The 26351-nt window shown below is 44.9% G+C and overlaps 1 protein-coding gene across 5 annotated transcripts in view; it reads right to left on the bottom strand.

Moving 5' to 3' along the window:
- The window catches only part of LOC107508375 (protein WWC3), a 102489-nt gene that overhangs the window by 29725 nt on the left and 46413 nt on the right, over positions 1-26351 (bottom strand). For all 5 annotated transcript variants that reach the window (XM_036226447.1, XM_016140160.2, XM_016140161.2 and 2 more), the window contains exons 4-8: positions 21543-21619; positions 20592-20671; positions 9433-9562; positions 6766-6912; positions 4155-4228 (exon numbers count right to left, since the gene is read on the bottom strand). In XM_036226447.1, coding sequence (XP_036082340.1) covers positions 4155-4228; positions 6766-6912; positions 9433-9562; positions 20592-20671; positions 21543-21619 — 508 coding nt within the window. The remainder of the gene's footprint in view (positions 1-4154; positions 4229-6765; positions 6913-9432; positions 9563-20591; positions 20672-21542; positions 21620-26351) is intronic.

Below are 26351 nucleotides of genomic sequence, written 5' to 3'. Positions count from 1 at the left end.
CAGAAAGCAACTTCTTTAAAAGAAAAAGCAGATAGTCTCTAGGCCTCCTTCTTTTGGCCTGAATGGGAAAGATGGGGCTACAATGGCCAGGGTGCTTTCCCCTGTTTTTCGCAGCCATGTCCTGCCCCCCAAAACTCAGATATACAGTCACTTGAGAAATGAAAAAAAAAAATCCAAGCGACTGATCAAATTCCACTGGAATCCTAACACTACACTGATTCCTGACAACGGATGAACAGCAGGACCCATCCTGGCAACAAACACTAAGACGCAGAGAAACTGGATGGGCCGAATGTTTTGTTCCTATCTGGACTGTGAGTGTTTCTATGGAAACAGCTACAGTTTGTGCACAGTTCTGGAACAAGTGCTCTTAGGTTAAAAATAAGGAGCCATCTGCGTCATCGGGATTGCTTCAAGAAGACTTGCTCTTCCAAATTGGCTTTGAAAAATTCTAAAATTTTTAACCAATAATGTGAAAATATTCCTATCGTAATGTCTGCCTCGGGAATCCAAAGCGATGGTCCTGAAGGCAAAGGAAGAAGCAGTTGTTTGGGTACATGTCACATGGCCCAGAGTTGAAAACACAAAAGTAATCATCACAATAGTGGTAGTTCGGTCTAGAGAATTCTCTAGAAATCACACCACCACTTGGAATTATGAGTTCCGCTTCCACTAAATACGAATACATATGAAACCTTTCAAATCGTCATTTTGACAATTTCCCAACACTTAAAAAACTCTCAAATCTAGATACACAAGGAAAGACTTCTCTGAAGTCCGATTCAGAAGTGGCAGAAGCCAGGAGCTTTGGCAGAGGGTAAGGAAGCTAAACTTCAAGGGGTGGGATGATTTCAGATGATACCGAGCCCATCTACATAATCCAGGATCATCTCACCATCTCAAGACTCTTAACTTAATCCCATCTGCGAAGTTCTGTCATGGGAGGCAACACAGTCACAGGTTGTGGAGATTAGGACGTGGACATCTTAGCCGTTATTCCACTGACTCCGGGCACTATGTCAGGAGATCGCCTGGCAGGTTTGAGGCCAGGCAAGTCTGAGAAACAATGAGGGACACAATGCGGCCGAGATAGGGAGAGTGAGGAGGACAGAGGGACCGCGCTAACCCCCGAGTGAGTGGAACACCCGCTCTAGTAGGCCCCTGTTGTCCACGCACAGTAGGGATGAAGGAGCAGGACATGAGTAAGATCTCTCGACTGTGCCACTATTGACACTCTGGGCCTTCTAAGTCTTTGCCGTGGGGACATCCCGCACATCGTGAGTTGTTTAGCAGCACCTCTGATCTCCGCCCACTCAATGTCAACAGTCACAAGAAACAAAAATGTCCCCTAGGGGGCAAAAATCGCCCCCCTCAATGGTTGAGACCCACTGTGAACAGAGAAATGATGGGCTCTAACATGTTTTGAGAGGCTCGCTTGTCTGAAAAAAATTCAGATGTGGCAATTTAAATACCCAAAAGTCATACAAAATTACGTTGAACTGTACCGCCAGGGAAAAGCATACGACAACTGAGAGAATGTCTTTGCCCATTACTCTAGTAAAATTCGCAGAGAATTAGCATCTTTAATGATCGAAGGAGATACAGAAATCAGGGCCCTCAATTGCCGTTACTGGCCGTGTAAAGCGGAGAAGTCATTATGGAAGGTGATTTGGTGGTAAATATCACAGCTTTCAATGTACACGTCTTTAGACCCAGGCATTTCATTGCCAAGCATCTGTCTAATGAAACGGTCATTTCTGCAAGGCTGGGCCTGTTACGAGATCTGTACAGTTTGTGAAAAGGAAAAACAGGCACCATCTAGATGTGCATCCATAGAGGATGGTTATAACCATTGTAGAAGCTATGCATCGTATACTATATTTAACTACACTATGCTAATTTATTCAAATGTTTACATAAAAGACTGGAAGGTTTTACACCCAACCATTAATGGTGGCAGGTAGGGTTGGGAGGGCGGGGGAGTCAGGTGGACTCTACTGATTGTGCCTTTGACAAAAACAATGTATCCATGTGTTATTTATGTAATAAAAATAAAGCAAATACATATGATGTATATGCCTGTATATGTGGGAACATGCGTGTGTTATATGTATTTATGTGTACAGACATCCGCATGCACATGCTCCTGACTCTGGTGTGTGTGCGCACATGTGTGTGTGTGTGCATACACATGTGTGTGTGTGTGCACATGCACACACAAACACACACACCCCCATGCCCCAGCAGGTACGGCCCTGGGTGTACCCCGCTCCTAGGTAGAACCGCTGGTCTCCCCACGCATTTCTATTAGTTGTGAAGGAGTTTATCTCCCAAATTGGTCAAAGATCACGTGTGATCCCAGCACGTAAACCACACAATGTCCTCCAAACCCCTGGAACGAGGCAGGTGCTAAGTAGCAGCACTGTCTCGCAGTTTCCCAGCAGCTGCTCTGTGTGGACGAAGCTATCGGGGTCGCCCACACAGGCCAGCCGTCCTCCGTAGCCGCGATCCTGAAACACGACTTTCATTTGAAACATACTGACAAAGTGCAGCGTCCTCCGCTTAATAATTTCTTCAAATCCTCAACTTTTTGCCCAAATGTATTATCTCAGCACTTAAAAGATTACTCACTGCGTACCGATACCATCTCTGGAAAACAAAGAAATCACTTGCTGGGTCTGGTAAATGTCACAGCAAAACACGTAACAATTATCTTCCTAAGTGTAGCAATCATCTAGTTTCTGCGTTTTATACGACACAGCAAATTCCAGCACCCACATTGTGCAGTTCCAGTAGAAACATGCAAGACTGAGCAGAGGAATACCCAGAAGGGACAATAGCCCTGACGAACCCCAGTCAGCTCAAGAGGAGGAATGCGTGCTAGATGGGGAATCTGAGCTCGGAGATAAGCGGCGTGGCTGAATGGACTTGGCCGCGGTCCACGTGCAAATGTAAAGCCCACCACGAATACATCGGGAGAAGCCAAGAAGGGCTGGGTAGAAATGCCCGGGCAAACAAAGGCCCATGTCAGTTCAAGCCGGCCCTCCAGGAGGGAGTCAGATGATCTGCTTTTGTTGCTATTTTTACATTTTCTGAAAAGCCAACAAAGTGGATTTCCAGACATCCATGAATGATACAGTATACTGAGCAGGCCTAACTATTGAGCAGGCCTAACTATTGAGCTTCCAGAAAGGACCCCCTCACTTCGCTTGGCATTCAGCTCCTTCTCCCCCGCGCCCCCCCAAAGGTAATAGTTCCTATGTGACTAAGGAAACATTAAAAAGATATGCTTCACAGCTTTCCAAAGCACATATTTTGAAGTCGTTTGGTTTTAAGACTCTTTCCAGAGGCGAAGAAGAGAGAAAGTCTCTAAAAAAAAAAAAACAGGACATGAAAGCTAGGGCAGGGTCAGAATACTGAAAACAGGGGCTCTGTGTACACGCGGAGAGACGTGACACGTTCAAAATGCCACGCGCTTATGAGGACTCCACGCCACCTCTTGGTTTTGCCCAAGTTCTATGGTTAAGACCAAGACGGTGGGAGGGAAGGAAGGAGGGAAAGACAAATCGGAAGATGTACAAACTAAGTCCAATCCCGATTTTCAGGAGGCAGATGATTTACAACACAGGTTAACAGAAATGGACGCCTCTCGATTCCCTCCATCGAAATGAAATAGATTAGGCACTGCTATGACCTGCTGACCTAATCCTTATTAAACTGTCTTTTAAACCAAGATACGTGGCTTTGTCCATTAACCTATGGAGTTAGAAGCCACATATATAAAAAATAAAGCAGTTTTGCTTAAGCTTGCCTAAGGGACTGATGCTCAGACTAAAGGGAGGGAGGGAGGATGAAGGGAGGAAGGAGAAAGAGGAGGAATGGAGGGAGGGAGTTCTGAACTACCTGAGATAAGGTAGTTAAATCGTGTCTTTATAACTATTTGCAATATTGAGAATTCTACCATTTTAAAATGCATGTCAATTTTTATCAATGTATTAAGAAGCTACGCATAAATGAAGATCTTTTATTTTGTATTTTATCGGACACAGCTTTCTGATAAAAGCGGGCAATCACACGTTGTAACTCCAAAATACCTCCTCCCACAGGAGAAAGGAAATAAGCAAAAGGCGAGATTTGAAAAAGGAGCGTCTTACCTCTTCTTGGCTTCCTCATACTGCCAATTAAGCCTGACTCGGTCTACAAGTCTTGTTTTATCATCAAAGACAAACTTTCCAAAACAGAGGGGAAAAAAGAAGGAAAACATATTAAAAACATATTTTCAAAATAGAATATTCATTTAAACTTTCAGCAACAACGAAGAATATTTTAATTCATCTTTCAGCTTCCATTCCTCAAATGTCTAGAAGGAAAAACACTAAATAATATTCAGTGGCCACCTCTGATCAGTGGGGTTGGGAGCAGGACCTGGAAGACCTTTGCTTTCCCAACACTGGTGGATTTAAAAAAAAAAAGTGGAAGTTTATTTGTTTATCGTGTAATTCCAAACGACAACAACAAATTAAGTTTTCAAATAAATAGTGAATTACTTAGTAAAAGTTGGTACAAGGGCAAAAAAGACATCATCCCATTTTGTGCGGCATATTCTGTCATTCTTCAATAAATGCAAAGTAATGATGTTCTCCTAAGGAGTCACAAGATCTGAAGACAACAGACTAGTTGTGTGAAGCGTGGCCGCTAGCACTCCTCTGAATGATACACGGCCTGTTAAAGAACCGAAGGAAAAGGAAAGAAAGGCCGGGATTGTGGCGCACCCACCTTAGGAGTTAGAGCGGAAACCTGGTGCTCTGCAGCTGTGCTTAAACTAGTTTCATATCAATTTCATATCAATTACACTGAAATCGACAAATTCCTAAGTAAAAGGGGGAAAAAAGACCCATACGGGAGGTAACCGTAGCTCACCTTGGTTACTTTTTCCTTCATTCCCGGAAATGTATGACTCTAGTTTCAAACAACTTTCTCTATCCGTAGATCTGACCCTACTAGACCACGTATTATGGCCACTACGCCTTTATTTATTTTTCAAAAATAATGTCATGTCAACAAATATTTGAAAATATTCTACTTCAATGATTAGTGATGAATTTATTGATCCACGTCATATAAGCGGATCCGTGGTTCAAACCTATGTTGTTCAAGGGTCAACTGTATTTTTCTATAGCAAAATGATCTGTTTTCTATAGAGAGCATAGGGATTTAGGAATCAGAGATGTCGGTTCAAACTCAGACCTGCCTCTCCCTGACCACATGAACTTAGGTAACCTGGCACCCTGATCCCTTCATCTGTCTCAAGGGCACGGAAACTACTTAAATCAAGATAACAACCTTGAGGCTGCCAACCCAGGCCAGGCCCAGTAAACTCATAAAGAATGATAATTTACTGCCGGAGTTATTACGACAGCATAACCGGCCACTCTCCCCCTGACATTTTTAGAATGTCTTACCTAAATCATTAGAGAACCTTTGATCTAACTGGTTTCTCTCAAACCAGTTAAGAATCTCTAAATTATAATTCTTTCCTTCCTTCCTGCCAAAACCTTTAGGCAAAACTGCTGGACATTTCTGACTTCGTGATTCCTTTCTGTTTATTATGTAGTTGGTGACCATGTTCTTTAAACTAAAGATGGCTGATCAAAAATGCCTGATTGTACTTTTGAGAACAATGAGGGGAAAACTGAAAATAGGGCTGTTCCATGACATCTAAGACAGAGGAAGTCATTATTTACTAATATTATGTTCCCCTCAAAGAGGCACTATTTGCCAAATTTTCAAAATATTAGCTAATTACTTAAAATCCAGAGTTGTTTTTTTTTTTTTTTTTTTTTGTCAATGCTTTTTCCCCCTTTTTCTTTTATTTAATTTTGGGGAGGGCATTCTGCATTCCAATGGTATTGCATATTTACTTAATAAGCCCAAAGAAAAAGAAGCCATCCAAGCTGTTTATCCATTTGTAACAAACGAATTATAAGCTTTACTCAATGACATTACAGCAGGAGTGTCTTGAAGTATTTACCGCTCTGCTTCGAATGGTGATTGCCAACTTTATCTGTGTGGCTAACTCAAGGTCTCACTAGACATCAAAAGCAGCATTATGAAATTCTTCCAAATCCCAAACACAATTAATTTTAATACGATTTCCTGACAGTCTTTGAGAAGAACAAAAAATAGCACCAACGTATAACCCAAGGATGACAAAGCCCCAAAGCCTTTGAAAATCACTGGTCTAAGCCAGAGGTTGGCACACTAAGGCCTGCAGGTCCAATCCGGCCCACCGCCTGTTTTTGTAAATAAAGTTTTATTGAAAAACAGCCCCGCTCATTAGTTTACATGTCACCTATGGCTGCTTTTGCTTAACACCACCACCGCCGGGGAGTTGTGGCCAAGACCGCATGGCCTGCAAGACCTAAGATATTTACTATCTGAACCTTTACAGAAAAAGTTGGCCCATGCTCTAAAAAGTCAGATGTCTATCAAAAAAAAAAAAATCTTAACTCTCAAAAGGATTCTGCTATTTCAAAGAATCCAAGTCACAAGTTTAAAGGTAACAAGTAATTCAAATGCACCCCAGGCTGCAGAATCTTCTCAGCTGGATGTGAGAAACAATATTTTTTCTTCGAACGTAATGACACAAAAGCCAAAACATTTCTGAAGAGAAAGTGGAAAATTAAAGCAAATGACTGATGGCAACACGAAGGCGGCCCTTTCCTCCCGGCCCTTCCCCCCGGCCCTTCCCCCCAGCGAGCATACCTCTCCGATGATGTCGGTCTGAGACCCAGCGTCGCAGCACTGCTGAGGTGAGGAATTGCCATGCGCGCCTGCATTGTGAGGGAATTCTTGCAGAGGTTCGGTGAGAGAAAAGCTGTTCTTGAAGCCATCGGTGAGCTTGGCCAGGCTCTGGGACAGAATGAATGAGCTAACTGAACGGAGACGGTGATGCCTTTCCCTCTCTAAGCAGTCACTTCCAGGTTGGCTGCTGCAGCACTGAAGGGTTGGCCCGCCCCAACCCTCGCTCTCGTCAGATTTAAAAGAAAGGTCTCATAGGTAGGTGGGTAGATAGACAGACAGACAGACAGGCAGAGAGATGGATAGGTAGATGGTCTTTCACCACAGGCACCTTTAATAAAATTCTCAGTAATTAAATCAGATAGCAATTGAGTCCTCTTGGCAGCATGTGAATAATACAGAGAACAACTGTGGTAGCATTTTTAGTGGTTTTCAAACATGTATGTTCCCTAAAAAGAAAAAAAAAAAATAAGGTATTCTCTCCAAAAAAGCCAAACTCATAGAAACCAAGAGTAGACCGGTGGTTGCCAGTCTTGGGGGGCAGGGAAAATGAGGAGATGCTGTTCGAAGGGTACACACTTCCAGTATAAGATGAGTAAGGTCTCGGGATGTAATGTACAGTGTGGTGACTGTAATTGGCAATACTGCACTACATATTTAAAAGTTGCTAAGAGAGTAGATCTTAAAAGTCCTCGCCATACACACGCAAAAAGGTAACTATCCGAGGTGATGGATGTGTTAACTAACTTTATTGTGGCAATCATTTCACCACATATATCAAATCATCACATGGTATACCTTAAATTTACAATAAAGCAGGGGCAGGGAGCATTCACATCTCAAATGTTCTATCAATAAATGAGTCCAACAGAGATGAATGCTAACTTGAGATCTTTATAAACCACACAGAAGGTGAAAATAGCTCCCAGACGATGTTTATGTATTTTTATAACCTGATTTTTCAATCATAATTCTACATGGTCAAAAGTCATCTCATATAGATGTTAGTTTGCCAAAAATTAGAGTAAGTATGTATTCTGGCACACAGATCCCCTGTGGGTGAAAGTTAAAGAGAGATCAGATTTTCTACCATTTTTTAAAGAAAAGACTATTTCTGCAGACACCAGAACGCCCAGGTACAGTATAACTCATGTAGCTGGCTCTGGATCTAGACAAAGGCGTCCCGAATGGGCCAGTATCAGTAAGCTTGTATAAGAAAGACCAAACAGCTTAGCCGATTTCAGGAGAAGAGGACCTTGCCCGTGCCTCTACCTGAAGCTTCTCAGAGAAGATGCTGAGCCTCCATAGCAGGGAGGCCAACCGAGCTTGCCCTAGCTCTGCAAACTCGGAAGGACAGGAGGGCCAGCTCGGCCTCCTGGGGCAAGGCCTCCATGTCCCTGTGGGGAAGCAGAGGTTTTGGCTTGGCCTAGATGGGTAACGTCCACAGAGCACCTCACGCAACGCCGCAAGCAGACATCCCAGTGAATGGGAGCCGTTCTCCCGGCTGGCAGTGCTCAGAGAAAATCTAATGATAGATTATTTACCTCTCGTGACCTGGAGAGGGCGTCTGAAAATATAGATTTCTGGGTCCTACCTCCAGAGATTCTAATCCAGTAGGTCTGGGGTAAGGCCTGCTAATCTGCAACTGAGGGAGCACCACAGGGACACGTCACAAGCCTCGCCTGTCCTTGACCTTAGGAAGCAATGCCCTGCGAGGCAGTGCCATGTGCACCTGTCCCATCTGGCCTGTGAGTCTCGTCTTTGCTACCTACGTCCTCCTGTGTCTTGCATTCTGCAGAATCGAGACAAATGCCTACCAGGCACTAGGTGCTCCCTTAGTGTGTTAGCAAAAAATAAAAACTGTAACAGAAACAACTGAATGCATTGTGGCACCGAGCACAGATACCAGCGTACATCCATCTGCAAAAAGTCAGCTTTTTCTCAAAATAATAGAAACTACAGGAGCTGAAGGGGCATAAAAATAAAGCAATATATAGCTACAATGATCCTAGCCATGTAATTACATCTATCCACGTGGTAGAATATTACGCAGCCATACGAAGGAATGAAGAAGCTCTCTGTGTACAGATTTGGAAAAAGGTACAGGGTACGATCGTTGTGCGAGGAAGCTGGCGCAGAGCAGCAGGGACAGTCCCGGCTCTCTGTCACGTGTCTGCAGAAACACTGGCAGGGTACACGAGAAGCTAACAGAAGTACTTACGGGTGGTGACAGAAAGGGGAGGTGGCAAGACTTATCATAGATTTTTAAAATTATTTTGATGATTGAACACTATGACGGTATCACCTAGTGTTGTGGCTTGAATTGCATTCTGCAAAAAGAAGAGTTCAATTCCTAACCCCCAGAACATGTGAAGTTGAGCTTATTTGGAAATCGTCTTTGCAGATGGACTGAAGTCGATACGAGGTCATACTGGATTAGGGTGGATTCTAATCCAATGATATGTGTCCTTATAAGAGAAAATTTAGACACAAAGATGCAGGGAGAACACCGTGTGACAACCAAGGCAGAGACTAGAGTGACGTAGCCACAAGCCGGGGAACAGCAAGGACTGCCCGGGCCACCGGAAGCTGCTTCAGAGAGAGCATGGCCCGAGGACAGTGGCCTCTTACTTGCATCAGGTCCCGCCTCTCCTTCTCGCCTGTGCAAATGGCCTTCTTGATGGTCCGAAGCTCGTTCATTATAGCCTGCGCCTCATCCAGTTTGTAGCTGGTGTGAGCATTTGACATCTTACGATCGATCCTGGTTAAAAGATAAAATAAGAGTCACTCCATGCGGGATTATAAAATCCCATTAAACAACCGAACCAAAAAAAAAACCTCAGAAGCTGCAGAGAAAGGTAGGAAACAGTTAAAAACAATGTTTTGGCGAAGGAAAGTAATGATGCACACAGCCCTCCTTGCGGCAAACACTAGGGGACGAGACTCGGCTGCTGGCTGACTCCCTTTGCTCTGGGACCGGCCCATGCAGGTGAGGAGCTCTGAGCCAGGATTCCACGTCCTCTACTAACCACTGGGTGACAGCATCACTGGCCTGAGTGACTGACTGCCTGGGATTTAAACTCCCCTCTTCGAGAGGCGCACCATGTCTTATTCGTTTATCCCTAGCATCTGGATCAGTGGTCAAAAATGTCCATGAAATAAAACACGCATGAGTTCTGTGTGCAGGGAGAACATATGGGAAACGGCAAAGAGTAGTGAACTCAGTAATGGTGCCTCGTACGAAGTCGGAAACTCTCATGTCTCCTCCGTGTATGTCTTTCATCTCTTCTGGTTCTAATTGATCTCTCTCTCTCTGTCTCTGTCTCTCTCTCTCTGTCTCTGTCTCTCTCTCTCTCTCTCTCTACTATGCACCTCCTTAATTCTTTCCTTCAACCCAAACATCCCTTCGCCCCTCCTTACTCCCCTCCCTCCCTGCTCGCAGGCCACGCCCACACGCCCGCCCCTGTGCACACGAGGCCTGCAAGTCCTGCAAGTCAAAGCAGAGCGCTGACAGAGATGACACTTGGCTCTGGCCTTCCAAGAGCACGCGCTGTCCTGTAGCGCACGCGTCCTTTGTCACATCTTCCATACCTAAGTCTTGAGGCTCGGGGCTAAAGAAGTTGCGATCCTTGGCTCCAGAAATGGAATGGACTCCTCTGGAAGGTCGTTAACTTTCTTTTCTGGTTCCAGCTGCACTTTATGCAGCTTCTGGTTCTAAATTGCCGCCCGCATGTTACCTGAAAATCTGGATGGATCCTTAACAACCAGCCCAAGTGCCTTTATTTTCCACTCATAAAAGCATCCTGGCCTGCTGGTATGAGTGATGCTCCAGCTCTACAGTGGGACCCTGAGCGAGTCACTCTACCTCTTTAAACCTCAGTTTCCCGATGTCTCACATAGGTTTAAAAAAAATGTTTCTCCTATTGAATGAGAAAAATGTAAGGAAAGGTCTTACCTGGCAGAGGCCTGGCATGTAATGCTGGTGGTGATTAGTATTATTATCAGGATGACACTGAATCTACTTATCCATGGGAGAAACAGTAAATAATTGACCAACTTTGGTCCTTTATGATCATTAACAAATTCCTGGCCACATATGTCACAACTCACAGCAAAAGTCAGCACGGGAGCTGATCTGAGCTGTCAGCACCCTTGGAATGAGAGAAGGACAAACGGAAAAGGCAGGAAGCCATTCCCTCCCTTCGGAACAGGCCCCGGGGCTCGGCAGCAGAGCCGTCACTGCCTCAGCCACGAATCAAATATTTATGGAAACTGGTCCCCAGTCTGCTCTTCCGTGTAAAGCAGACGCAGGCACACCACGGGACCCCGCACATCAATGGTGACACCCCTAAATCCCAACATGGCCTAGCCATGTGTTTTTCCATTTGAGCTATTCTATGAAGAACCAAGGCAAGGCAGAAATAACAGGCTATCCACCTCACAGCGGCGCAGCACTGCGTCTGCCAAGGAAGCGGCCTGGCTTTTCCTGCAGAGAAATCTAGACTCATTTACATAATAATGTCTTCTTGCAGTCACCTTCTGATAAAAGGCTTCCCGATACATCTCATTTAATGCCCCAAACCACAACACACATTGGCTGATGAAGTCTATAGAAAAGGGTTATTACATCATTTCCAGACAAAAAACCTGAGGCCAGAAAAGTCTGATTTCTCCCTAACGGTTAATGAGCACCACCTCTGCTGAGCAGGTCTGCTGGCTCCTCCAGGAAGATAAACACGGGCAATGGATCATCGCCTGACGCTGACACCCATGCAGAGAAATGAGACTCTACTGCTGCATCAAACGGAATTGTTTCAGTTGTTTGAACATCAATACTAGTCAAATAGCCATAGAGGTCTAGACACAAACTCACTGTTCGGGCTGCAACGAGGGCCCCTAACCATGTCACTGCGGCTCTGTACTTAAGTGTTGCGGTTTCCTTATGGCTTTTAGCAGCTACCATGCCTAAGTGACCCGGGGATGGAGCCAGCATTCTCTCAAGGCACCTTGCCTTACACTGGTAACGGCTGCCACATGGAGAAAAGCAGGCACCGATTCCCATCATAGAGAGGGATCAGCAACCCTGGAATTCATCTCACATAGGTGGCCACTGCCGAATGCCTAGAAGTTCAACCTCAAGGTCACAGACCTGGGCTCTGGCCTTAGTTCTATACGAGTGGCTCTGAGACCCTGAAGAAGAATGAAGACTGGCCTAGGGCAACTGCTTTCACTTTGTTCCAAGGATGTCCCAGTGTGGTGAGCAGGAACGGCCAAAGAGAGAGCCTGCGTGTGGCTTGGGGACCCTCTCCCCTGCTTCAGCAAGCACCGAGCCCCCACCTTTGCTCTGCCTCAGCCTGACTGGTTCCACAGAAGATATTGTTTGTGGGAAAGGAAAGGAGGAAAGATTCCGCTGTTTAAAAAAGTCTGAAAGCCATTAGAGAATGTGATCTCAAAGTTCTAGGAATTTCTGAAATACTATCATTTATGAAAGCTACATATTATTGTAGAACATACAATTGTACAAAAAGATAGTGTTATATATTATATAAGTATAAGCTTATATAACCACATTTATGTAGTATATGTTATTTTGATGATTATATAAATAGCATGTTAAAACAAATCAATGTATCGAGCGCCCACTAGGTGACAGGGTCTTACTGCGTACTTTACATTTGTCCCCTCGTTTAATCCTCTCAACAGCTTTATGAGATAGTGAAATCTCTGGTTTTGTAATGAAAAGAGTGAAGCTCAGAGAGATTAACTAAGTGGCTCAAGATAACAAGCTGATATGTGGCGGAGCCAGGATTCGAACCCACATCTCCCGATTCTCGAGTCTGCCCAGGACCACGAGCGTGGTGACGCCCCTTGTATCCACAGGTGTGCCCCGACTCAGAGCGGCCAAGGCAGGGTCCACAGGCTTTCATACAGGCAAGAAATGCTTCGCAGAATCCAAATAACTTCCATTTTTCAAATGTGATAGATTCTCATCTAACAAAGAACTTCAGGAAACAGGAAACCTCTTCCTCCACATCTGCAAAATTCATTTGGGACTTTTCTCCCTGTCTTCAAATGCCCTCTAGAACTTTGGTCACATTCAGAGGATGTGCTCAATTAGTTGGTATTTTCTAAGATATCAATATATTCCATTTATAAGGAAAATCGTAACGTCTGGGATTGCCAAAGAACTGTCTCTTTTCTTTTTTAAATTTTAATTAAGAGCCCAAGATAGTGCTTATACATCTCAAATAAAATGATAGAAGATTGATAACTGCTCAACAAAAGTTGGTAATAATAATGCCATAAGCTAAGATCTTACGCCATGTGCTGTGATCTGAATATTTACGTTCCCCCAAAATTCACCTGCTGGGATCCTAACTCCCAGTGTGATGGTATTAGGAGGTGATCAGGTCTTGAGGGAGGACTTTTCATGAATGAGATCAGTGCCTTTACAAAAGAGACCCCAAAGAGTTCTCCCGTCCCTTCTATCACATGAGGACGTAATGAGGAGGTGACCATTTATGAATCAGGAAACTGGCTCTCGCCTGACACAGAACCTGACCATGCGGGCACCCTGATCTTGGACTCCTAACCTCCAGAACTGTGAGAAATAAATGTGTTGTTTATAAGCGACCCAGTCTGTGGTATTTTGTTACAGCAGCCCGAACAGACTGACACACGGTGTAAAAATGGTCCAGTGCACAGAACCCACAGTCTTTACTTTTCAACCCTCAACGTTTCTCAGCAGCTCTGGTGAAGTTAAATGACTTGCTTAAGGTCACACAGCCAATAAGAGGCCCCCCACGCCAGCACTCAATCCTTTCATCACCGAGTTAACAATACACTCAAAGTCAAGGCCTCCAAACTTACACTGTGTCGAACCCGAAGGCCACCCACACAGAAAGTCAAATCTTGTCTCAAAGTAAACCGGGGCTTTTTATGGTCTGCTTATGAAAGAAATGGTTAGAGAGAAAAGGAGAAGGCGCAGCCTCAAATGGTGACTCCGGTACCATCGAGAAGGCATTTTTGAGATGTTTATCATCAAACCTCTTCTTCCCGCTGCCTGAAGTTTCCACATTTTTTGTTCAATTTAAGATGTCAAGAGAATTGCACTGGCAAAAGTAAAACCAAATGACTTCTTAAACCCACATCTTGAAGAAAAGGGCTGCCAGGCCTCTAAAGGTATTCCATGTTAATACCATGCATTACAACCCAAAAGAATGAGAAGTTTTGTTACAACTCTACCTTTTACATCACCAGCTCTGGCAGGGGGCCTTGAACGAACCTCAGAAAGCTTCCGGCAGTTTTCTATCAACAGCAGGTCCTGTGTGGAACGCCAGACCTGTCCCACAACCGGGAACAATGCTCTTTTTGTTTCCGCCTCCATTTCTGTATGTTTTACTGTTATCTGAGCAGTGCTGGGCTTTTCGCACGGGCTGGACCTTATGTGCTGTGTTAATGGGACATTGTTGGTCTAAGCCTGTTCTAACTGTGAACAATCTTATTCTCTTCTGAAAGCACTAAATCCCGTCGGACCGAAAACATTCATTCCAACATCGAATCCTGCCTCGTTCTGGTACGGAATGCTCAGAAGAGAGCAGTCACTCTTATTTAAGGAGATGCGTGGGTTTATCTTCACTCATACCACCCCGACAGGGAAGAAGTTCATCGGACAACTAAAAGGCTTGAAGCAAGGGGGCCACCTGGCTAAGAATGTACCTCATGGGAACTGGTTATTGGAACGTTTAGTGAACATCCCTTTCTGCGACTTGATTAGCAGTAATAAGAATAGGATTTCTTAAAGTACAATATAATAATAATACGTAGAAGAGAAGGAAATGCTAGAGGGATGTTAGGAAGACAGTGACCGACCGAGTCGCAGAGGCCTCCCTGAGATCCTCGCAGCCCGGGCCCTCACTCTGAGGGCCCCAGTGTCCGAGAACGAAGTGAACCGTGGGACGGCTCCCAGCAGGCAGGAGCAGTGACATCGGCCACTTTGCACAGCGCCGGGCCTGGTCCATTCATCCCATGGAACCCTGCGCTGTGCCTGGAACTAACTGAGGATGGAGCAAGGAACAAACCAAGTCTTTCCCCTTGAGCAACATGATGTTAGTCAAGGAGACAACCAAAAATACCCCGTTACGTCAGGCAGCGATCTGTGTTTCAAGGACAGCAAAGCTGGCTTGGGGAACGGAATTGTGACAGAGGGGGGTCCTTTTTAGATTCAGTAGGTAAGCAAGGATCTTGTCGAGATGTCATTTGTCCAGAGAACTACAGCAGGGAGGGAACAGGCATGCAAGAATTTGGGGGGAAGAGTGTTCCAGGCACAGGGAGCTGCAAGCTGCAGTGCGCAGACCAGCAGGGTGGCTGGGGGGGGGGGGCAGGTGACTGAGGGCGAGACTGGGGGGTGGGGAAAGAGGGCAGGACAGGGGGCCAACATCCCTCCAGAGCCTGGATTACATTCTAAGTGAGAGAAAAAGTCACAGAGGGCCACCATCAGAGGAGACACTTTCAAAGACTCCCCATGGCTGCAGTGTGGGAAAGGCAAGCCACAGCAGTGACTGGCGGAGCCACCGCGGCGGAAGCTGCGAGAGGGAACAGGTGCCAGATACAGGAACGGGACACCACGAACAACAGGTAGCAAGAAGGCAGTCGGGACGGCGCTCCCCCAACGCGTCCTGGGCCATCACCCCAGCACTCAGGGACGTTACAGGTGTCATGGCAGAAAAAGGCTTCAATGGCACATAAGCGTGGGAAAGTCAGGGTGAAGCAACGTTAAATGAGCTTCCTGGCTGCAGCACAACTCGGAATCTAACACGAGGTACATTCCAGGAGATCTAGAATAACTAGAGAGAGAAATCTCCCCACACCCATTGGCACACTCAGCACGTTCTTGGGCATCACCCATCTGGGAAACTGCACACGTTCTAGCCGAGAACTCCCCCTCTGCCCCTGGATGCCAGGAGCCAGATATGGGAAGGTAATTTTACAAAATGAGCTTCAGAAACCTTAGGGCGGCAGAGCCCAGGAGCTCTTTCACTGGAAAAGCTCAATTTTTCCCATAAATGTTGCTTCTATTTTCTGAAGACTTTTAGAAAGGGCCACGAGAAAAATGCAAATGACAACTACACTGAGATACTATCGCTCACCTATGAGACTGGCAAAAATGCCAAGGCCTGACAACATATTCTGCTGGCAAAGCCGTGGGAACAGGAACGCTCAGCTCTCAGCGTCGGGAGTGCAAAACGGTGCGACCCCTAGAGACGGGAATTTGGCAATATCTAATAATACCTGCAATGCATTTACCTTTGACACAGCAAACTCGCTTTTGGGAACTCATCCTGAAATCTTTCACACCTCCACGTGCGCAGCATTAGGTTAAAAGCTGATGGGAAAAATGGATGTACGAGGCAGACAATGCCGGAACCCACTGATAATCATAATACCCTCCCCCCCGCCAAAGAGAAAAGCAAAACAACTTGAACTTGAATCAGATCGAGCCTCTCAAACGACAATTACACCAGTTTGCATAAATAGCGGGGGGCACTGTGCGCATTTGAGCAGCAAAACCAACTGTCAGGGAAATTCTAGGGGCAAGCGAATTAGTTTCTTCAACAAATAAGTGGTCAGAAGGAAAAAAAAAAAGAAGAAGAGGGGAGCAGAGATTAAGAGGTACACCAACCAAAGCTACTGTGTGGGCCTCGTCTGAATCTGGACCCGAACGAGCCAGAAACAGGAAACATGCCGGAGAAGGGACAATAGTAAGAGACTATTACCAAGTGGGGGATAGGTATTATAGTTATGCTTTCAAAAGGAGTCTATGAATTGAGAAGAGATATTTATGGATTAAATACGATTCTGGGATTTGCTTCGATGAGGCAGTAAGAGCTTGGGAGATGAGCGGGGTGAGATAAAGCGAGATCGGCCGCCGTGTGCTTGGCTGTTGAAGTGGGGTGAGGGGTACTGGAGGGTTCCATTATACCATTCTCTCTACTTTTGTGTATGGCTGACATTTTCCATCATTAAAAGTTTATATATATTACACACACACACATTCTATCATTAACCCAGAGACTGTGTTCATGGCCAGCTCCCATCTACAAAAATTAACAACATACATAGACTTAAAAAAATACAAAAGGTTCTTTTTTCCTCACTTGGACCCAAGCGTAATGATGGATTTTCTTGCTAGTCAGGAAAGTTCACCAAGATAAACAAGTCAAGTTGAAAATGTTATAAGCGGCCAAACTCCCGGTGAGGTGCTCTGGAAAAGGACACACTGGATATTCTGGGAAGCAAGAACAGCAGAAGTGTTTCTGGAGGAAAACCTAGGGTCTCCGCCTTAAACCTGTGTTGGTGATGACATCCGAGAAGCCCATGTAGGGACAATGGCTCGTGCACGCTCTGCGCTTAGAGTTGAGAGTTTACAGTATGGGGGGCGGGGCGGGATCCCATTATCGATGCTTACCAAAGGTTTCCAAAACTTCTCAATAAGTAACAGCAATCTACATGGTCTGATTTATAAGAGCCCATGTTCGATATCAGAAAAATGGCGAGGCTGTCTCCGTCTCATACACAGCCTGCGCAACCCGGAGGAAGGCGTCCGATGATTTTTCGCTTGCAAAGAATTTTAAGCATGGCATCAGGGCCATGTTTTCTCTCCTTCCTGTGAGACTGTGTCACGAAATAGAGTGACCGAGTGTGGCGACAATACAGCAGCTGGTTAAACGCTGCCTGTCGAGGCGGTTCCAGCTGGCAAGCTGGGGTGGGGACCCAGGACCTCGGCCAGGTCCAGAACTTTCCCCGCTGCCGCTCCTCAGCCTCCGCTGGGGAGAGTGGATATCCCCGCAGGCTCTGGCAGGGAGTGAGGACTGTCCCCTTCTTGGGGACATGTTTACCATCACTGCTCCCAAACGTGGGATCTTGCTAAGGAAAGCAGAAAAAAAAAAACTGCAGACGTACCCGCCCTTCTGTTTGCAGGGGAGCAACTCATACTCCATTCTGGCTGCAGGTGTGAGGTCACAGCTCTCCCTAAAGTGGACTCCGCTTTCTGTCCAATAAACCTGGCCGCCTTTTCCTAGCCTTAAAATTACTCTGACTCCGAGAGACGAATGTACTTCCTAGCAATGCTAAGGCGAAGGAGTTTTCTCAGTCACCTGAGCCCTGGCCCTTTTCATTTTCTAGAGCGTTCAGTGTTAGCCCGACATCGTAATATAACCTTTGCCTTCGAATAAGGCACTGGAGATGGCGGAGTGATGGAGGCCACGCAAAGGACCAGGCACTGGGCCCGGCAACGCTGCTACAGATGGCAGAGCCGGTGGGGAAAGGTGCCGGGCGGGACTCCCCTCTGAGGCTCAGGGCTTCGCGAGACCTCAGAGCGCTCCTCGACCACCCCGAACCTCGATCACCTTCGCCACAGCTTCTACAAGTGAGAATTAAATTAACTGCGATCTCCAGCCCGCACCATGCCTCGCATTAAAAGCAGGTATTAGACACTGTGAAGTTTTAATTCTCCCTGGTAATGACAGAAAGCTAGAGTGTGATCAAATGAAAGAAGAAAACCAACCTCCAATTCAATGAGACGGTCCTAGCAACTTTTGAAGACCTACTAAATTAAATTATTTGCTTCTGCTTATTTCTGATCTAGGCCCTTTAGCAGACGTGACACAGGAGGACATGGCCACAGTGCACACAGAAGCACCTTAGAGGTATCTGAGTATCTGGAGGCTGGCTGCGCTGTACAGGGTAAAATGATGGAATGTAAATGGACAAAATAAGCATCAAAACCAGTAACCGGTACTGAAAAAGAAGCTTGATTTGCTTAGCCAAAACTTTTTCAAAAAGCTGTAGCGACCATGGCTAATTGAAGGAAGCCTCATTACAGACCCAAATCACAGCAGGATGCGTCCACACGCACACACTGCTGAGTAATGGTAGAGAAAGCAAAATGCTGGCTGTAAAGTTAAGACTCCAGCTCACACTAAGCATGTACCGAAACCCACCGCCTGGAGGAGTCCGCAGCGGGTACGGCCCGGTCTCAGTGCCAGAGAAAGCCAAGGCCCTCTAGACTGGACCTAGCTCACCTTTCTACTATGTCTTCCCCGGTGCCTGCGATATGTCTTTAATAAAGAAATGGACAAACAAATCAGCAACCCAACCAAACCTGGATGATTAAGAAAGTAAAGTTCAACCTAGTGTTAAAGCACAGGGTTTGACATGCCTGGTAATTACTTTATATTAGAGGCTGAGATAGGTTTGTCAGTCTCGTTCATGTGTTACCTGCCTATAAAGAGCAAGACTGTAGTCACACCTGACGCACTGTCATTGTATCTGTACACAGGATGCAAGAGACAGGTATGCTGCCCACCTCACTGAGAATAGCATTACACAATTCCTGCCATCTGCTGAAGGTTGACCAAGTAGCATGCACTGGACAATTTAGCCTGATGACTGCTGCTATGGACTGAATCATGTTCCCCGCAAATTCATATGGTGAGCCCTACCCCACAATGGGATGGTATTTAGAGATGAAGGCTTTGGGAAGTGATTAGATTTAAATGAGGTCACGAGAGTAGAACCTCATGATGGGATTAGTGTCCTATAAGAAAAGGAAAAGATATCAGAGACCAGAGCTCCCCCACAACCCCATCATGTGAAGACGCAGCAGGAAGGCAGCCACCTGTAAGCTAAGAAGCAGGCTCTCGCCAGATACCAAATTTGCCAGTACTTCGATCCTGGACTTCCAGCCTCTAGAACTGTGAGAAGTAAATGTCTACTGTTCGCAAACAGTAGGCACAGAAGGTGCGAAGCACGTGCCCAAGTTCAGCAAGTGAAGCCAGGCTCTGAATCAAGAGGTAATGGGCCCTCGACCAACAAGCACACAATACTCTTTCTTTAAAAAAGTAATTCTTTCAGACCAACAATATTTATAAAATAACTTCTGTTCATTGAATTTGCTGACTTAATACAGCTCGCAGATCAGAAATTCTTCCCAAACTCTTAGTAGGGATAAGGTCTTAACGTAAAAATGCCAACAAAAGGAAGCCCTATAGACCAGACTGTCCAATAGAATGTTCTGTGATGATGGAAATATTCTATTAACTGTGCCGTCTGATGCAATGGCCACTAGTCCAGTGGTTCTCGAATGGGGGAAAATGTGCCCTCCAGGGAATACCTGGCAAAATGTGGAGACATTTCTGGCTGTCAAAAATGGGCAGGAGGGTGTTACCGGCGTCTAAGCGGTCAAGGCCAGGGAGGCTGCTACATACCCTATGATGTACAGGGCAGCCTCCAGCACAGAAAGGTTCTCTGGCCCAAAATGTCAATAGTGCCAAGGGAGAGAAAATCTACACTAGCCACACGTGAGTACTGAGCACTTCAGATGTGACTACTGAGACTGGCGGACTAAATTTTTATTTTATTTTAATTAATTTGATTTTAACTTTTAGAATAAAAAAATTAAGACTAAAACTAACAAAGTTCAAATTCAAACTTTAAACAGCCATGCGTGTCTTGAACAGTGCAGCTATCGAGAATGTGCATAAAAATAAAATAAATGTCTTGCTTCCCAAGTATTTCCATTTAAAGGAATGAAGTATCATCAAGGAAAAGGGAGATTCTGATGCTTAGGATTAGGAAATAATGAACATCAATAAAAGCATAGACACAAACGCCAATGAAGCTTTAGGATTCATGTCTAGGCACCAAAGTGGTCAACACAAAAAGAGGTCACCAGAAACGCTTCCTTCTATCACCGGAAACGCTTCCTTCTATCACCATGGGCAACTCACTCTTGCAGGGTCTCCACCCCCTTTTCTTTGTACTGCAGTTCTTGCTTCATCTGGGTCAGCTCTCGTTTTAATCTGGAAAGCTAAAGACAAATTACATTTTTTTTTACAAAAGAAGCTGTGAAAATTATCTCTACAGTTGCTATCACTCTCATCAAACTCTCTGATTAGCTTGCAATTCATTGGATCATCTCTTCTCTCCATGACCTTCCATTCACACACATATCAAACGGCCACCCAAAAGAACTGCCAAAATCCCAGATCGCTAACAGGTTCCTACCCATGTGGAACTGGCAACCCTTTTCTTTTTCAAGGCATTGATTAACTCATTACAATTAGCAAACTATGTAATACTTTCTTCACCTCCCCTTCTACTTGCCATTCATAGATCCCACATATGAAATGCTGCATGGTCTCGACTACCTGAAGGTCCACCGCCTGGAGTGCTTATTTAAATGGATTCTGGGACCCACTCCAGCCTGTGTTAAAAACTCAGGGGGTGGGCCTGGGAGCTCACACTTTGAACCGACTCCCCAAGTGTTTTCTTAGATGCGCCAGAATTTGAGAACCGCTGCCATAAATGATAATGAGACACCAGCGCGGGGGTCTTTATTTCCAAGGTGTCTCTCGTGCTTCGTTGCAAATGTAATAAAATGGTCCCCCTTCTCAGATGACAAAGACAAGAGCTGAGGGGGTGACCCGAGGGGTCTACAGAGAGGAGCGCAGGCGGTTTTTTTGTTAGATGGGCTGAGGTTTTAAAATGAAACATTTTCTCTCCTATTGGAAAAAAAAAGTGGAGAGTAAAACCAAATGTAATAATGATTCGTGAAACTGAAAATCTTACTAAAATAGGACTGCCAGACACACTGACCACCATAAAATGAACCACGATAATCGGTGTTACATACAAACACATATGGGGCTTCTAGTTGCGAAAACACTTGTTTTACTCACCCTATCCCGGCGACTCGCTATTTCCGCTTTAATTTGGTGTGGGTCATATTTGGTATTTGTTGAATATCCGGAGTAGGCTAAAGAGAAGAGAATATTTTATTTTACAATGAGTCCTTTAAAATAAATAAATAAATACACGTAGATAGGAACTTCTGATTCACCATATTAAAAAATTAAGTCTCCAACTTACAAGTTGGTGCTGGCTTCTAAAGAATCAGTATTTCACAACCTCAGATCTGAATGTTTGACTTCTGCACGGGTCCCTTCTACAGGATTCCACATAATAAAATGGATGGCTATACTGAAATCCAAACTCTGTTAACTTCAGCTGCAAAACTACTAGGGTTAAAAACCATATACACACAGGGAGGGAAAGGTAGGATTATGGGTTGGAAAACTGTTCTTATGATGTAAATAGCACATGCAGCATAAATCATTTTTATTTTCTTTTAAAACGCACGCACACATGGGAGTCACTGGAAGGATAGAGCCAAAAAGTCAACTGTGGTTATTTTCAATGGTTTCATTACAAAAGATTTTAATTTCATTTTTTTCATATCTATATTCTCCAGATGAACTGTTTGATGTAAGAAAGGAAAAAAATGCTAACGCTCTACCAAATGAAAAAGACAACTTTCTAGTAATGCGTCAGTATCTGACAGGCTTGAGAAAAAGGTATTCTTTCCAGGTTGTTCGTTCCACACAAACTAAGGTGAAGCACCCACGCTTTTATTCCAGCAGCTCGTTTTGGATGGATGTTGAGCTAAAAGACATCACACAGATAAATGCGTCCTGAAACAGTGTAGTGCATGTGATTTAAACTCCATTTATAGACACGGCATCATTACTATGAGTAGCCAATACCTGGGGGTGAATGAGACATGGAGAGCTGTTTACCTAAGAAGTTAGCCCAGTTCTCTCTGCGCGGAGAGCTGGGAGCCTCCTGCGCTGTTTCAGCAGCTGGAGCGGCTTGGAGCTGTTTCTAATCCCATCACCCCTTCACCTCTCTGCATGGTTATTTCCTGATGCTTCTGTCTCCTTTCTCTTAGGCTTCTGAAGCCACCAGCTTTTCCGCCGCAATGACTTGGTTTCTATTTCTTCCTCAGCTGGTGGAGTACTCCTGTCTTCATCTGTGGTCACCCCATACTGGCGTAATCTGCCTCTGGGTCATTCTCATGGACACTGTCTGCTCAGAAGACCAATCAGCAGGGCCGCCCTCCTTTGTTTTACTCCTTTGATCTGGGTACTCGAAGGCTGTCAGTCAGATAACTAGGTGCCAGCACCTAGAAACTAGTTCAAAACCATTTCCTGGCTTTCTATTGGCAAGGATGGCTCCAAGCCATCGACTGGCTTAAACAGCAAGATTATTTAATAGTTTCAACTAGAGCCACATCCAAAGTTAATTTGAGCAGTTCAGATATCTCCTTTTTTAAAAAAAAAAAAAAACAGTCATATGGAAAATCTACTATTTAAGCCTACATCAGTCAGAATTTCAAACCACTAGACTCTGCTAGAAATAAATTTCTGGAGGAGCTAAGTGTTTGCCAACTTTATCTCAAAAGTTCTTATATTTAGAATCGTATTCTCTCAAGACATGGAGTAAAATGTTTTTAAAATAGAATTCTTCCTCAGATGAAGAACGTCTGTTTCCAAATCCTGCAACTTCCATCTTGTCTGACTCTTTGGTTTCATTTAAGATTAGTAATGAAAGCGACACAATACTTCGAACAATGCCGTTAAAAGCCAGAAATCATTTCTATCAAATCTCCACGTTAAACTCCTAGGGCTTAAAAGTTTCTCAGACCTGAGTTTAAGGGGCTTCCTCCTGGGACCCAGATAATATGCAAATGAGCCTAGGGCTTGCTGACTCCTCAATTCCAGTGTGTCAACCTGCCACCTTGCAGTTAAAGAAGACGATCGATGCACACAGTTATCACCTGGGACCTTGCCCACTGGGGTAAGCCCCACCACCAAGGTCCGGGGAAGTGAACTGCGGAGTCAAACACTAGTAACCATGATCTGATGTCATTGGCACAAGACTTGATATGCACAGGGAGGTGTAGCAGTTAAAACAGGACAAATACACAGCAACATGTTCCCCATTCTCCTTCCTAACGACCAGCACCCTGAGGGTAACCAGTCCTGGAAGCGTTGCCTGATGATCCACGACACCACTAAGCCACTGAATCCGCCAACGGGAAGCCACCTCACCTCAGAGAACTATTATGTGACGATGGATTTTCTTATAGTCCAGGGCCATGGGAACTAGTCTTTTCTGTGACTTACAGCTGAAACCATCCTAAATGATAGACTAGGTTTTACTTATATTGATAGCAGTCATGCTACATTTGCTTCAGTCTCTAAAACTGTAAGGTTCCAGGACTGGGATGAGGGAAAAGGCAACTCAGGTACCGAAGACAGTGAGTACATTTTATCTTTAAATGCTAAGGAGAGTTGTGAGCATTGGCATGAGTTTTAATAATGTAATTCGGTTTATACCAATTCTCAGTTCCTTATATCTGCCAGTAAGTCTAATGGAATCCATTTTTGGAGTCCAAGGAATAGCTCAGGACTCCAGACTCCATTTTTAACAGCATGCGCTACACAACAGTTAGAAAAAGAAGTATCTTTCTCTGTTATGTGTCCAATCTCAAGGTTTATGATCAACACCATACCTTCACCTCTGAAGCTTTCTTCTCTCAAGCTGAGTGGGCAGAGCTATTAAATAGATTAAGGAGTCCACTCAGGCATACACTATTGTTTTTGATGAGGTAATAATAAGGTTTTAGTTTAGCTGGACCACAACAATGTGAATTAGTATACCTTGCTATTACAGGGTGCTTTTTACATTTATTTCATCTATTCTCATAAAATTTTTTTGAGAAATGATGATTATGCTCCCCCCCCCCACTTTATAGATTAACGACTGAGTTTGTGGTGACTTGATTTACATTATGCCATCAGTCACAGAGGGACACATGTCTGGAACTCAGGCTCCTGTGGGTCGACTGTCCGACGCCCTTCCATCAGATTAACTTTTCCGATGTAAGAAGGGATAGCCCTCTGGCTCCCCAATGCCCATGGCCCAGTGAGTGAAATAGACCTGTGTATCTAATACTTAAAATGCTACTGACCACAGTACTCATCTTGGATTTTGATGTACAGGTTATTGAAAGGGGGAAACGTGTGTGTGTGTCCGTCCGTCTCTGTCTCTCTCTTCCACACAGGCCTCCTCTGTGCTGTGTGAACCTAAGGTCACCCCCAGGGGATGATATGCTTTAAAAGATCAGCAGTCCCTCTCCAAAGACATCCTCTGGGCAGATTGCTCCTCATGACCAGGTGTGCACCCCCAGGCATCAGCACTGATGGGAGTTGCTCAAGGGAGCCAAGGAAGACTGGCAGGAAGGAGGCAAGCCCTGACAGATTCCATGCTGACAGGTACTAATTACCAGAGCAGCGACAAATAACCAAGACCAACAAAGGAGGGCATGACATTTTTTAAAAGCGCCATAAGCAAAGGACCAAAAAAAAGCAAGCCCACTCAGGAGTGACCTACAGAAGTAACACAAGAGACCACCAAATCCAAATCAAGAATTCTTTCTAGAACGGACTGGGGGATTATATCTCGGTAAATGTGTGTACTCCGCTACAACCTTCAAGATTGAATCTTGCCAACTAATAGCTATGAAAAATGCTGTGTGATCCATTTTTCTCCTGCCTGCTCCAACATGCTTGCATGAGATAAAACAAAAGGCTGAATGGATGGACTTCGGCCCTTATCCTAATCTAGATAACAGATGAGAACCTTTACCAGAGAAGAAAAGAAGATAATCTTTGTGGGAGGGGCCTGGAGCCTCCGAAAGAATGTTGGCAGGACCGATCACTGATAAGGTCAAGCTCCACCACCACCTAACTCAGGAATTCAGGATGGATCAGCACTTTCTCAGCAGAGATAAGGCTGACTCTTTCCCAGCCATTCAAAGAGACTTTTGGTGTAGACTCTTGGTAGTTCCTAGGAGCCAAGCTAACAAATAAAGCCATATTCCTGCTGCTAAGAGAGACGGTCACAGTCCACCTAGTCTAGTGGGTCTCAACTCTGGGGATCACCTGGGGAGCTTTCAAACAAATGTCTGGCTCCACTTAAGTCCCATTAAATCAAAATCTCTTGGGGTGGGTCCAGGCAGCAGCAGTTTTGCAAAGTTCTTCAGGAGATTCTTACGTACGGCTAGGCAGGGCGGAAAACCACTGGTATAAACCAGGGATCGGGAAACGTCCTCTGCAAAGGGCCACACAGTCTCTGTCTCAACTCAACTCCGCCGTAGCAGCTGCTACAGATAACAGGTAAGTGAATGAATGTGGCTATGTTCTAACAAAACTTTATTCACACACACCCTGAGTGGACAGGATTGAGCCTGTGAGCCATACATAATTTATTGTCCTGTGGCTCAGACTATCATTTACCCCATGCACGAATCCCTTCCAAGAGATTCTGCAAATGGTCATATACTTCATCTGAACATATCCAGGGGCTAGAGTTTCTCAGGAAGAATGAAAGAGTAACTCTAGAAAAATAAAGTTTCTGAAATAACAAATGTATTCAGTTTTAAAAGAAAGGCAAACGGAAGAACATATTAAAATGAGGAAAGTAGGAGAACAGTCCACAAAATGGAGCTGCAGAAAAAGTACAAGGCGTGTCTCGGGAGAATGAGTCCACTGCAGAGCAGTTCCGTCCCAATGCACTACAAAGCATGAAACAGGACTGGGCACCAGACAACTCGCTCGTAAAGTCGCACAAATAAGGTTGGCTTC

The sequence above is a fragment of the Rousettus aegyptiacus genome, unplaced genomic scaffold (assembly GCF_014176215.1).
Source record: "Rousettus aegyptiacus isolate mRouAeg1 unplaced genomic scaffold, mRouAeg1.p scaffold_m13_p_9, whole genome shotgun sequence".
Taxonomy (NCBI): domain Eukaryota; kingdom Metazoa; phylum Chordata; class Mammalia; order Chiroptera; family Pteropodidae; genus Rousettus; species Rousettus aegyptiacus.
This window is presented reverse-complemented; position numbering and strand designations above follow the sequence as displayed.